The sequence below is a fragment of the Dermacentor variabilis genome, chromosome 5 (genome assembly GCF_050947875.1).
Source record: "Dermacentor variabilis isolate Ectoservices chromosome 5, ASM5094787v1, whole genome shotgun sequence".
In the NCBI taxonomy this organism is placed as follows: Eukaryota; Metazoa; Arthropoda; class Arachnida; order Ixodida; family Ixodidae; genus Dermacentor; species Dermacentor variabilis.
Window position 1 is genome coordinate 191,635,158 of NC_134572.1, and position 14,250 is coordinate 191,649,407.

The 14,250-nt window shown below is 45.2% G+C and overlaps 1 protein-coding gene across 2 annotated transcripts in view; it reads right to left on the bottom strand.

Moving 5' to 3' along the window:
- The window catches only part of LOC142583412 (alpha-mannosidase 2C1-like), a 255,564-nt gene that overhangs the window by 164,822 nt on the left and 76,492 nt on the right, over nucleotides 1-14,250 (bottom strand). For both annotated transcript variants that reach the window (XM_075693863.1, XM_075693862.1), the window contains exon 7: nucleotides 1,271-1,399. In XM_075693863.1, coding sequence (XP_075549978.1) covers nucleotides 1,271-1,399 — 129 coding nt within the window. The remainder of the gene's footprint in view (nucleotides 1-1,270; nucleotides 1,400-14,250) is intronic.

Genomic DNA, 14,250 nt, shown 5'->3' on the forward strand with positions numbered 1-14,250 from the left:
GTATTTAAGTCTGAGAAGATATAAGATGAAAGGCATGTGCTGTCGGTGCTTTGCTTCATGACTTTTGTTTGTGGGCTGCCATTCTCAAAATTCTGAGAAATAATTTTGACAAGAATGTAAGACCTGGTATAAAGAACATTAGTGATAAAAATATACCTTGCATATACCGCATGTAATGTAGCAGGGAGTGGCATATAGCTTACATATACTTAAATTTATGCAGAACCTCACGGCAACGGTGACCGCAAAAATTTGATTGGAGTTTCCATATAATTGCTATCGCAATAATAAAGAACTTGTGCTTCAAACAAATCTTTACCAGCGACAGTGAGCAACCTGGAGAAAGCGAGAGATGTCCTTAATAAAACTATTGATAAGTGTGCATGAATATGGGTCAGGGATGCCACTCCAGATGTAGAATGGAAGACAAGACAATGTATGTGAAAAGATCGCACGCACAACTAACACAACAATGTTTGCACTCAAAGGTAGCTAAAAACAAAAGACCAAAAAAAGAAGACCAAACGCACTTCCAAGCAGCACTTGCCCACAGAATAGGAATGCCCCTTAGCTTGAGGTGCAGGTCATGGTGAATATACTACACAGCCTTCAGAAATGTACATTTGAATACTTCATGATAGATTGCAAGAATAAAAGCACCAAAGAAAAAACTACCAGGGCACAGGGCTCTTGCACTATGCCACCATTCTTGGAGGTCATGTATAATGTGTGTGCTGCTCCATTTATAATCATTTAAACTTCAGAAGGAAAAGCCTTTGTCACACCATGACACACCACAAACAGCCGAGATAATTTCAAGAGCGTAATCTACCACTTAATCTACAACTGCAGTAGAACCTGTTGTTGGGCGAGCTGGTTAAAAACAAAGGAATCAGTGTAGAAAAAAGAACAGGTTGATAACATACAAAAAGATGACAAGGACAAGTACTCATCCTTGTTGTCTTTCTCACATGCAAGTTTTTTTTGTTTTTTTTTTTTTTTGTGCATGCACGTGTGTGCATGCATGCATCCATGTTTGAGCTGCGTGTGTGCGTGTGCACATATGTACGTGTTTCTGTCCATTTGCATGCATGCATGTTGTCTGTGTGTGTTTTTATGCATGTGCTGTGCACGTGTGTGTGTGTTCATGGGTTTACATACTATTTCTCTTAAATTGAGATACACACTGTGAACACCAGCAGAGCATTCAATCGCAGTCCAAGGAGGTTACACTTACCAAAAAGAAAATGAGCCACTTAACAAATATTACCTCATGATTTGGGGAAGTTGAGCTGAGTATCCAAACGTGTCAGGAAGCCAGAGCTCCTTGCACCGGGTACCGAACTCTTTCTCGAAGAAAAGCTGTCCGTAAAGGAACTGCCGCACAAAACTCTCTCCACTTGAATGAACGAAATGAAAAAAAGATAGGGAAAGATTACTACAAACGACACACCTCCCACAAAAAGGTCACACTGGATACGAGAGTTGCCAATAGGGAGTTTTAGAAGGACCATCCACAGGCAGCTTTGCGTATCCAAAAACCCAAACTCCTGTGAAAGCAATTTGTGTTACTTTGTACTCTCTTTGCATTGTTTTGAAAGCCTGGACAAAAGGGTCCCCTAACTTTGGGTCCTTTATTTCTAAAACTCCCTAATGTAAGCAACTGCTATATCTGAATTTTTAAGGAGGCTTTCAATAAGTTCAACATTACAGACATCATACTGCCATGTATTAGTGACGCTGAATAATACAGCTGTATAACTGTGAATGATGAAACTGGCTTATTATTGGGTGAACTTGTGCCTACAAAAGCAAGTTACACTCAAAGCACAGCAATAGCGGCGAACATGGCCAGTGATCACTGAAATCTGATCTGCTGGTCAAGCGCACCGGCTTTTTACACGAGTCACTGAAGGTTGCAGAGTAATCGGTGGTGCCCGCGTGTCCTCCCGAAAGTTCTACGCAATTCACGTCACAGATGCAATCAGATTACACAAGCTTCGGTGACAACAGAACCATCGATAACATTCGAGAAACTTCCGAGATATGCGGATGCGTCCCACACTGAGCAATAACGTTCATTAGATGGTGAAAAGTGCTCACAGTAAAAGGTAAACAAGCCCACATGTCAATATGCTTCAGTTGGTATATACTGATTCAAGGAAGATTCGAAAAGGCAGGTGCTAGTTATTTCAAATAATTTTGACCCACAGACACATTGCTAGACATTGCTTCATGTAGGTCAGGCTTAAAGATAATGTGAAGCAGCAGAAGCTTGATGTGGGCGAGTTGGTTGAGCATACTTAATGAAAAAAGAGAGCGCTACGAAGACAAGGACGAAAGAACAACATGTACGACAGACAAGGCGCTACTTCCAACTAAATGTTTTTTGAAGAAACAGAACTTTAAATAGATGCAACCAAGGATGGCCCATCGTGACATCACGACCTCCCTATCTCTTCAGAAAAGCTATCTCCTTTTCGGTAAGCGTCACTGAAGGGCAACTAATGCACGTGCCCTCGGCCTTTACAATGTAAAAAGCTTCCAATATCTCCCGTTCTAGTCTATCTCTGGACCATGCCAGAAACCTGGTGTCGCGAAGATACGGACGGCAATTGTGACGTTTACAGTGTTCTGCCAGATGGCCCCCCGCATTGTTATTTACGGCCCAATTGGCCCAATGAAAGGGCGCGTGAGCACAATTGGGCCGTAAATAACAATGCGGGGGGCCATCTGGCAGAACACTGTAAACGTCACAATTGCCATCCGTATCTTCGCGACACCAGGTTTCTGGCATGGTCCAGAGATAGACTAGAACGGGAGATATTGGAAGCTTTTTACATTGCAAAGGCCGAGGGCACGTGCATTAGTTGCCCTTCAGTGACGCTTACCGAAAAGGAGATAGCTTTTCTGAAGAGATAGGGAGGTCGTGATGTCACGATGGGCCGTCCTTGGTTGCATCTATTTAAAGTTCTGTTTCTTCAAAAAACATTTAGTTGGAAGTAGCGCCTTGTCTGTCGTACATGTTGTTCTTTCGTCCTTGTCTTCGTAGCGCTCTCTTTTTTCATTAAGTATTAAAGATAATGCCAAAGTCACTGTGACAATGGCTGTTGATGACAGTATGACAACACAACCACTCTCACATTGCGGAAAGCACACAGCAAACAACTTGTATGACACCACAGAGCAGTAGTTCACTGGGGCAAGCCTCCTGCCATCGGCACTACCCTTTGGGAAGATATGAGGCATGCACAACTTGGGGGGGGGGGGGGGGGGGCATGTAGCTGGTGTAAAACAGACACCAAATGTGTTTAGCCAACAGTGGTTGAACAAGGGAAGCTCACATGGGATGCAACATTTCAAAAAGGGGACTTGTCAGGGCAACAGGCCAGGGGTTTAGCATAGCTCCTTTCCCACCCAATAGCAAGGAGCCCAAATAGCAGCCTATGGAAGCAACACGAGTCTTCCATCACAAGCCTTTGAGGGAGGAGAGTATCAACAAGGGTATATATACTGTGCTTACTGGGTGTGTGAGGTATTTGAGGACATTAATGAAGACTTCAGGAATTTAGACAAGATTAGATATATTTGTTTCAAGTTCTTCACATTGTTGTTTCCTTTGCTGCTGCTTCCAAAGTCTCTTCAATAAAACACATTTTCAGCCTCAATAATTGACTGAATTCAGCTTTGATAATGACTATGTAGTAGTGCTGCCATCTACACCTGTGCCCCTTCTTGAAGGCGAGGACTGGAAGCGTAAGCTTGGAATGTTCCTGGCTCCAAGGGTTCTCTTGAACAAATGTGGTCACTGGCTCAAGAATGCAAAAACCTCCCTGTCCAATATGCATTCCACAAGCTTGGATGACACCATATCTTCTCACCGAGAGGCTCTGGGCATGAGATGTCGAACCAGAGATGTTTGTGCCACTGTGTTTGCCTTCTTGAAGACCAAGGATTTCTGCAAATAGTATTAATTTTACAGCGAAGCTGTTAGCCCCTCGTTGGTTGGCATTTTTCATGTCCACATCCGTAGGCAAACATGTGCGCCCAGAGGTAGTGCAATATCAGGTCAACCAGTGGCGGAGTTGTGAAGCAGGCTTCAAGCACTTGGCAAAGTGAAGCAAAATGTTCATACGAACCCATCAAGGTCACGGGATACAATGGGACCACACATGCAAAAGCGGCTTGACGAAAGAGCTAGTGGTGTAGCCATGTATGCAAGGGAACATTTGACTCTCCAACCCTACAAGCTCCAGTTCCAAATGCTAGAGCCAGGGACGAATGCCATCGAATGTGCTGATGTATGCGGTCTAAAAACCAGTGATGATGTGCTAATCTTCACAGTCTACATCAACTTTGGAACATCCAAAACAGACATTGAGAACTTCCGTGCTTAAAGTCAAGGGGGGCCCCCCTGCCACTCTTTAAGAAGGTGCTCAACCCCCTCTCGGCAGGTCAACTGTAGCACAGAAGCACCCATTCAACAAGCGCTGGAAGTTATTTTATTACCATATAGTGCTTTTTTTGGGGCAACATAAATTTTCAAATTTTTTTAACAATGATTTAGTCGTGATTAGTTGTGTTGATACATGTATGTATACAGGGTGTCCCAGATTACCTTAGCCAGAGTTTAAAAATATGCAAATGCTACATAACTGGACAGAACCAAGGCAATCTTGTTTGCCATCGCTTGGAGACAGCTCAATTATTTTTTTCATTCCGCCTAACTAGAGAATTAGTCTTAATTAATTTATCAACTCCTCTAATACTATACTTAGATGATGCAAAGTGCCAATGAGAAAACAGTAGAGTGACATGAGCGTGTGTGAGTGTACACACGCCATACTGGTCACCATCCTATGAGGGCCCCTCCCTCCACTGAAGGGAGAGTTTAAGCCCTCAAGAACTTCATGCGAAAGCACTTTGCATGGATGAAATAAGAGCGAGGCACAGCAGTGGTTATCATCAGCGACTTTAATGTTGACAATGCAAAAACCAACAAGAAGAACTGGTTTGTATTGCTTGTCAGGGACAACTTTGGACTCGGATGCTACAACAACCTTAATAAAACCAACCATGCAGTACAGATCGTGTTTGGATTTGGTCTCCGCCAAGGATGTAGTAAAATTGCCACGGAACCCATCACGGTCTACCACAGCGACCACAAAGCAATTATCACTATCATTACTGTAAGGTAATAAAACATTTCATAACCCTATCAAGAGGTGTAGTGGTTTTGTGACAGCTTCCCTGGACATCCACTTTCACAAGAATGGGATGGCAAGTCAACTTTTTGGGTTCTGTGAGTGGCCAAAACGAATCTGACCCTGACCCCCACATTTTTATATTACAGCTTCATCATCATCATCATCATCATCATCATCATCATCATCATCATCAGCCTGGTTACGCCCACTGCAGGGCAAAGGCCTCTCCCATACTTCTCCAACAACCCCGGTCATGTACTAATTGTGGCCATGTCGTCCCTGCAAACTTCTTAATCTCATCCGCCCACCTAACTTTCTGCCGCCCCCTGCTACGCTTCCCTTCCCTTGGGATCCAGTCCGTAACCCTTAATGACCATCGGTTATCTTCCCTCCTCATTACATGTCCTGCCCATGCCCATTTCTTTTTCTTGATTTCAACTAAGATGTCATTAACTCGCGTTTGTTCCCTCACCCAATCTGCTCTTTTCTTATCCCTTAACGTTACACCTATCATTCTTCTTTCCATAGCTCGTTGTGTTGTCCTCAATTTGAGTAGAACCCTTTTCGTAAGCCTCCAGGTTTCTGCCCCGTAGGTGAGTACTGGTAAGACACAGCTATTATATACTTTTCTCTTGAGGGATAACGGCAACCTGCTGTTCATGATTTGGGAATGCCTGCCAAACGCACTCCAGCCCATTCTTATTCTTCTGATTATTTCCGTCTCATGATCCGGATCCGCCGTCACTATCTGCCCTAAGTAGATGTATTCCCTTACGACTTCCAGTGCCTCGCTGCCTATGGTAAATTGCTGTTCTCTCCCGAGACTGTTAAGCATTACTTTAGTTTTCTGCATATTAATTTTTAGACCCACTCTTCTGCTTTGCCTCTCCAGGTCAGTGAGCATGCATTGCAATTGGTCCCCTGAGTTACTAAGCAAGGCAATATCATCAGCGAATCGCAAGTTACTAAGGTATTCTCCATTAACTTTTATCCCCAATTCTTCCCAATCCAGGTCTCTGAATACCTCCTGTAAACACGCTGTGAATAGCATTGGAGATATCGTATCTCCCTGCCTGACGCCTTTCTTTATTGAGATTTTGTTGCTTGCTTTACGGTGGCTGTGCAGCCGCTATAGATATCTTCCAGTATTTTTACATATGGCTCATCTACACCCTGATTCCGTAATGCCTCCATGACTGCTGAGGTTTCGACTGAATCAAACGCTTTCTCGTAATCAATGAAAGCTATATATAAGGGTTGGTTATATTCTGCACATTTCTCTATCACTTGATTGATAGTGTGAATATGGTCTATTGTTGAGTAGCCTTTACGGAATCCTGCCTGGTCCTTTGGTTGACAGAAGTCTAAGGTGTTCCTGATTCTATTTGCAATTACCTTAGTAAATACTTTGTAGGCAACGGACAGTAAGCTGATCGGTCTATAATTTTTCAAGTCTTTGGCGTCCCCTTTCTTATGGATTAGGATTATGTTAGCGTTCTTCCAAGATTCCGGTACGCTCGAGGTCATGAGGCATTGCGTATACAGGGTGGCCAGTTTCTCTAGAACAATCTGACCACCATCCTTCAACAAATCTGCTGTTACCTGATCCTCCCCAGCTGCCTTCCCCCTTTGCATATCTCCTAAGGCTTTCTTTACTTCTTCCGGCGTTACCTTCGGGATTTCGAATTCCTCTAGACTATTTTCTCTTCCATTATCGTCGTGGATGCCACTGGTACTGTATAAATCTCTATAGAACTCCTCAGCCACTTGAACTATCTCATCCATATTAGTAATGATATTGCCGGCTTTGTCTCTTAACGCATACATCTGATTCTTGCCAATTCCTAGTTTCTTCTTCACTGTTTTTAGGCTCCCTCCGCTCCTGAGAGCATGTTCAATTCTATCCATATTATACTTCCTTATGTCAGCTGTCTTACGCTTGTTGATTAACTTCGAAAGTTCTGCCAGTTCTATTCTAGCTGTAGGGTTAGATGCTTTCATACATTGGCGTTTCTTGATCAGATCTTTCGTCTCCTGCGATAGTTTGCTGGTATCCTGCCTAACGGAGTTACCACCGACTTCCATTGCACACTCCTTAATGATGCCCACAAGATTGTCGTTCATTGCTTCAACACTAAGGTCCTCTTCCTGAGTTAAAGCTGAATACCTGTTCTTTAGCTTGATCTGGAATTCCTCTATTTTCCCTCTTACCGCTACCTCTATATTACAGCTTAGACTGCGCAAAACCACCATCAACCACATTCCCACACCGGCGTGCAAGATTTGCCGCGGTGTGATTCGCAGGCCTGTGCTGAATGCGATTCATTTGAGCTTGCGGGGTTAAACATGACACTAATGGACTCAGATGTTCCGCATACTAAAAGCAACTTTTGAATCTAACAGCACCTGACTGAATCAACTCATTGCCGACACATAATAATCAGTTGCAAATGGCACATTGTAACAGACATGCGGGGCACATTCACATGCAATTCGCAGTACAAATTCCCTGTTGGTAGCACGACTCACATCCGTACAGGCTGGTTTCTTTCCATGCTGCATTTCTTTCCGCTTTATCATGGATAAAAATGCACAGCAAGCATTTCGACAAGCATGATGTGCACTGCAGTCATCCAGATGTTTAGGGTTAGCATTGCAATCATACATGAAAAATTCAGTGGTTTCTGTAAGCGGCTAAAGAGAGGATTCGTAGATGCTTCCTTGATTTACTGTTCAGCTGCGCTGATAGTGCATGCACCCCTGCATGGTATGTGCACACAGCATGCACTCAGCGGGGAGCGATAATGTGTGTACACACACAAGCTGCAGCTGTGAAAGCCAGAGTGTTGGCCTGGTCTGACAGAGTCGACTGAGCAGAGTGGATGATGGTGCGATGACTTGGCTTGTCACTTTTGTCGCCAAACGCCATTCTATGCCATTGAAAAACCTTCTAACCCTCCGCGCACAGGCCACGCATATACGTCAATGTGGCGACAGCACGGCGGCAGCGGCGCCAACGGCAACAACACGAATGCCCTTTGACTTTTGTATTGGGGGCGAGCTCCACCACTAAAAAAGCTGGTGCCACCGTCGGTGTGATGTGGCATGAGGGATCACGTGGACACAGCAGTCACGTTGGCTGCTCCGGAAGCGCCGAAGCGAGCCGAAAACGAAAGTTTAAAGACCCAGCAGTGCTGCGATTATGATTAAGTGGTGAGGCTTTACCGCCTTCGGCATCTGCTTGACAACATTTGAAAGTACTATAATAGGTAGTGGCTGCCTTCGCAGGCCTGCAGCATGGTAGGCTACTGCTCGGTGCCACAGTGCCGGACGTACGCAACGGAGCCCGTTGTCAGCCTTCTTCACACGTAGCCGCAGGCCAAGGAGCTGCATGAAGCTTGGCTCACGAAACTCAGAACTGGCAGACAGCCATCGGCTACAACTAGGGTATGCAGCAAGAACAGACACGAGGAAGATTTCTGCTATGGTGCCGGGACTGCGATGTTCGGTGAGTAGCAGAAAACGCGCACTGAGAAGCTCGCCCGCGCCCGCTGCCTGGCTAATGTCATGACAGTTTGGTCTATGAACTTGTTGATGCTAGATACTGGCAAGTTCACTAGAACGGAAAGGGAGCGGTAAGACACACATTAAAACAAGGCATGGCATATGGTCATGTTTGTGTTATGAATTAATGCAGTGGATTACGAAAAAGAAGCAGAGGGAAATCGTACACTGAGAAGACCGATAAACATACAGTGCGATGCAACTTGACAAATAATATTGAAATGTCCAAGAATTTAGAAGACAAAGAAGGTTAAATCGTAGTGATGGCATATCACATTCACCGTAGCTAGGCTTCGAAGTCTCTATAACGAAATTATTTTTGAACAGTTCTGATAGCGTCCATGCAACAATGGTTGCTTGTGTACTGCCAAATGCTCATATTCTGTGGCCTAAAGCTCACGGCACGGTGCGAAAACGCGCTCACAGCGAAAGCAAAACATTGTGCACGGACATGCATGCAGACGCGCAGTCGGGTGCTGCGAACCCATGCAATCGCTGCATTGAGGCTTCATTTTGTTATGCTCCATTTGGTTATACAGACAACCCACTATAGAACATATTTCACATAGTTTACTCTCAGCATTTGCCTACCTTTTACACAAGAAGCCCATTCGGGAGACTCCATCACGGCAATCACGCACAGTGGTGTTCACTGTACGTATTCAGTAAAGAGATAGCGTCTGTAAACAATTCTGTGCTTTCACTTTGCCCAAGATTATTATATCGACAGTCAGAAACTTCCCTCATTTTGAGAGTACTTAGATAAATGTCTAGGAGAGCTGCCACGTGGTGTTTTTATCGAGCGCCGTAAGCGAAACCTATGAGGAGCACGCCACGTGATCCCTCACTACACAAGGGAGGCGCTTCCGACAAATGGCGACTCCGTAAGTCCTCGCCCCCAATAGTTGCTATAACAATAAAGATATTTTGAATGCACAGCAAAATTCTGCCTTCGATGTGGGGTTATAGAAATGACCAAACCTCCCCCGAAAAATGGGGGTAAGCGAAGCTTGTCCTCTATGCAGCCGACCTTCATCATGGTTAAGTAACACACAAATAACAGCACCGAATTGCTTCGGCATACCACTCCCTCAGCTCGGGATCTTATTCTTGTTGCTGTCGGATTGCCTGTGCTCAGGCGGCTCTAACGACCGGATCAGCATGGCGATGGTGAGCTGTTTCATGGGCGAGTTCTCGCCGCCACTCATCAAAGGCTGCCCATTCCTTGGAAGAACGCACAATGCGTGGCCGTCTTATCCATTTTCCGAGACTGAACTGAACGGAAATGAAGCCGGCACAGGTCGCGTAAGACTCTTTCCTTCCCTTTTCCTCCCCGGCATAAGCATAACAGCTCTGAGTGGTTGCGTGCCTGGCGTGAGCTTATGTAGCTGGAATCCTTGCTAATGACTCATGCTCCTGCACCAGCACACCTGTCAACTCATTAAACAACCCTTTCCCGCTGCTGCTCTGCTCTGGGAGCAACAGGGTTTTCTTGCGTGACCACGACAACACCACTTCTGAGGCAATACAAGCTTCGATTGAAAAACATTTCGCAGTGCAAGTGATTTGCAGGATCTGTGTGCAAAGAATAAGTAAACTTCGGTGCGTTCAACACGGTCTTGAAGAAACAACTCGGCAAATTTCTGTTTATTGCAATTTTTGGAAACGGCCCGAGACACGTGAAGTTTTTAGCAGATAAGCTTCAAATAGGCAAAACAATGTGGTGTTGGGCTAGTTTGTGATACTGAGAAGAGAGAGAGAAATAGAAGACAAGAAAGGCAGGGAGGTTAACCAAACACACATCCAGTTTGTTACCCTACACTGGGGGAAGGGGGCACTGGGATGAAGAGAGAGAGATAGCACAGTTTCAAGCACAGTGATACTGAGAAACATACATGTGTGAGGAATGGGCAACACAAAGGAGTAGATGGCGCTCCATTGTTCTTCTTCATTACGGTGTACATTCACCACACATGTTTACTTTTTCAGATAGGCACATTTACATTTATCTATATACTATATATTAAGCTATTTAGCCATTCCCTTTGAATTCGATATATCCAGGATTGACTGTAGTCGTGCATTTGAATAATTCTGACAGTTTTCCTGGCCCCACAAAGCTAGAATTAATTAGCTTTAATAAGTGAGCATACAGGCATGTGCATGAGCATGAAACCCTAAATATTTTTAGTTCTCGAGCTTTTTACCAAATAGCAGTCATTAGAGATGGAGAGAAAAAAAAACATTTATTAATAAATACACAATAAGAGAAAACCCCTGTTGTACTTCTGGCAAGATGCCAAAGTATATCTGGTAGTATAAATATCCCTGCAAATTACACATGAAATTTTAGGCAAGCAAAACCACACACATGTCACTGCCTGGTGACCACAAATTATTATAACAGGGCCCGCTCAATCAGGCGGGAGCTGGACAAAGCACTGCTGGCGTTCAATCTTACAACCGCCAATTTTCTGCTCGCACACCATCAGCGTACTGGGCATGTCATTGTCATCTTTTTTGGTCAGATCACAGTGGCACGTAGTAGCACACTATAGGGCGCCCCTTCTACCTAGGAAGCCGTGAGAATGAGATGAATGGCAAAGAGTGGATGGTAGTGGTGCGAAATGCATGCGGCGAGTAGGACTGTCTCTGTCGGGAGGGCATGTGACAGCAGAAATGGCTAGAGCGTCAAGAGTCAGAATAGGCAGGCTTCAGACTGTAATGGAGACCGTATCTTCCAGGCCGTTGATGAGCAATAGAAAATATTCAGGTGCACGCTTGAGTACCTTGAATGAACCATCATCCAGGGGCCATAAGGGAGGACGCACAGCATCGTTGCGCACAAAGACATGCATGCAGTTCTGAAGGTCACAAGTGACGTATACACGATGGCAAGAACGTAATTGCAGGGAGGGGGGGGAGTAGGGGATGACAGTACACATAGCACTGCATAGATGGTAGGCAGTCGGAAACATCAGTAGGTATGGTGGGCGAGTCGGCGGAGAATTTGCCAGGGACTCGAAGAGTGGTGCCAAACGTAAGTATGGCGGCACTGGAGGAAGGGTCACTGCAAAACGCAGTGTGGACGGCAAGCATAATGAAAAGAAGTCGCTTGATCCATGATGAAGAAAAAGTAGAAGCCATGAGTGAAGCCTTCAGTTGGAGGTGAAAACGTTAAATGATCCCACTGGATATCGCTTGATGAAAGGTAGTCTTGATGTGATTGATGCCGAGGAGCCATGACAAACTGGCGAACAATGTTGAGCTGATGACCACGGTCAGTCGCCATGGTGGAATGGTGGTGGAATGTGGACCGTGGACCGACTGTAACGGCTAATCCAGAATGTGATGAGTGCTCGAGCTTTTGACTCCGTCGTCATGTCCAGGAGGGGCATCGCTTCGGGCCATCTGGTGAACCTATCAATGCAGGTTAACATGTAGTGATGATTCGCGCAGAGAGGAAGGGGGCCGACAATATCGACGTGCAGATGGATGAAGCGGATGTCTGGGGAAGGGAATGTGTGAAGTGGAGTCGCAGTGTGGCAATACACTTTAGACTGCTGGCAGTTGAGGCATGCGCGTGACCAGCGACAAACGTCTACACTGATACTAGGCCACACATAATGTGAGTGACATCAGGATGGGCCAAAGAATGGAGGGCATCAAGGACGGTCTGGCAGTATGGGCGAGGCACATAAGAACGAGGACATCCGGTCGACGCATCACAAACAAGGGGCACGTCACAGTCAAGCAGCAAGATATCTTCAAACACCAGAAAGGTGCTGCTTGTACGAATCAGGTGGAACTCGGTGTGACTACTCTGGGCGGCAGCCATGGCTGTGAAGTCAATGACCAGTCGGCCCTGGTCTGCTGCATGGTGGTGGCACAAGAAAGCGCGTCAGCAACGGTGTTGGATTTTCTGCTGATGTGAATAATGTCACTGGTGTATTCAGAAATTAGTGTTGTACAAATATTTGGGTTTTTAAATAGTAGTTTCGAATACGCTAGTCGATATTCACTTCGAGAGCAGCTGTAATATTCGTGCTTTTCGAAGTGTTGGCAAACTTCTGGTTGCGAGTTTGTTTGCTGTCTAATGTAGTCAACGACCCATTTTCCGGACGCCCGATAATTCAGACGCCTTCGCAGTGCTGCAATGGTACCCCATAAAGTCAATGCATAAGAACGTCTGAAATTTGGAACACAAAAACCCGTCACCGTTCGATTTTCCAGACTTTTTACCATGACCGCAGGTCCAAAACGGTATTGATCGATGCCACCACCGCCGCCATTTTGATTACCTCATTGCCTGGTACAGGTGCTCTTGCACACAGATCCACTGGCAGCCGTAGCCACCACTGCGGCAGTGCTAGGCCTAGCTACATCGCCATTCGTTACCAAGTTTCTTGCAGTTTGGAGCAGTGTTTTTCATTAAACGACTGACAAACTATTTTTAAGGACCTAGTTTTTTATGGTACCATGCAAAGCTCACCCTCGGTAATGTTTACACCTGCAGTGGTCACTTCCAAAAGCGCGCGGATATATTGTAAGCAGAATTTTTCAATCTGAGCAGTGTCTAAAAAGTAGAAGTCCCTCCTCCAGCAATGCTGTGAAGTGAGAGCGATGTCGATATAGCCCAGCTCGCGAATTGTGAAAGCCGCCCATCATTCTGCTTTTATAGGAGTGAGTGTAACTGTGGTCAACCACCTACATTTTGACCTTTTCAACCACTTTTGAAAATAAAAAGCTGGTACAATAAGTTTGCGCTGCTGCACACACCTTTCTTATATTTGTCCCGCTTTTGTCCACCAGTACACGCCTATGTCATGGCTGGCTGGCCCCCATTGTCATTGTTCTGTGGATCGATGAGCCAATCCAACTCATCGAAGGCACAGTAAGTGCCACTTTTCTCCTCACTACAAACAAAGGCCTGCCTGCACATTGTAAGTAAGAAACAACTTATAACAGAGAAAAGTGTACTGCATTTCAACAGTAACCAGGAACCACGTACACTAGTAGGTCACATGATAGGCCTCTTATGCATCATGTTTTTGATACTTCGGGCACCAAAGGTCATTTTTCGCGACCTTCAGTGAAGAATTAAAAATATAAATGTACGTTCAATGAGAACCTATGGCTTGTTTTAGCCACCATAATAGGCAATCTTTCCATCGGCGGAGTTATCACGATTCATGTTCTGAGTGCTTGTCTGTATATTTAAAACAATTCACCGCTGTTAACAATGGCGCCAATTGTGCCTTTATAATCCTCGCCAATGGCTTCGAAGCTCGGAAAGCCCTATGCGTTGCATAATGCCAGTTCCCGGGAGTCAGCTTCGCCTCAATACAGCAGTGTTACACGGCAAAGCACGAGCGCAGTACTGAGGTGTGAAGCATATCAAGAGTAGGAAGAGGCAATTGCCACGGATACAGCATGTATTCCTTAACCATACACACGTGCTCCCGCCGTCTCCTGTCAC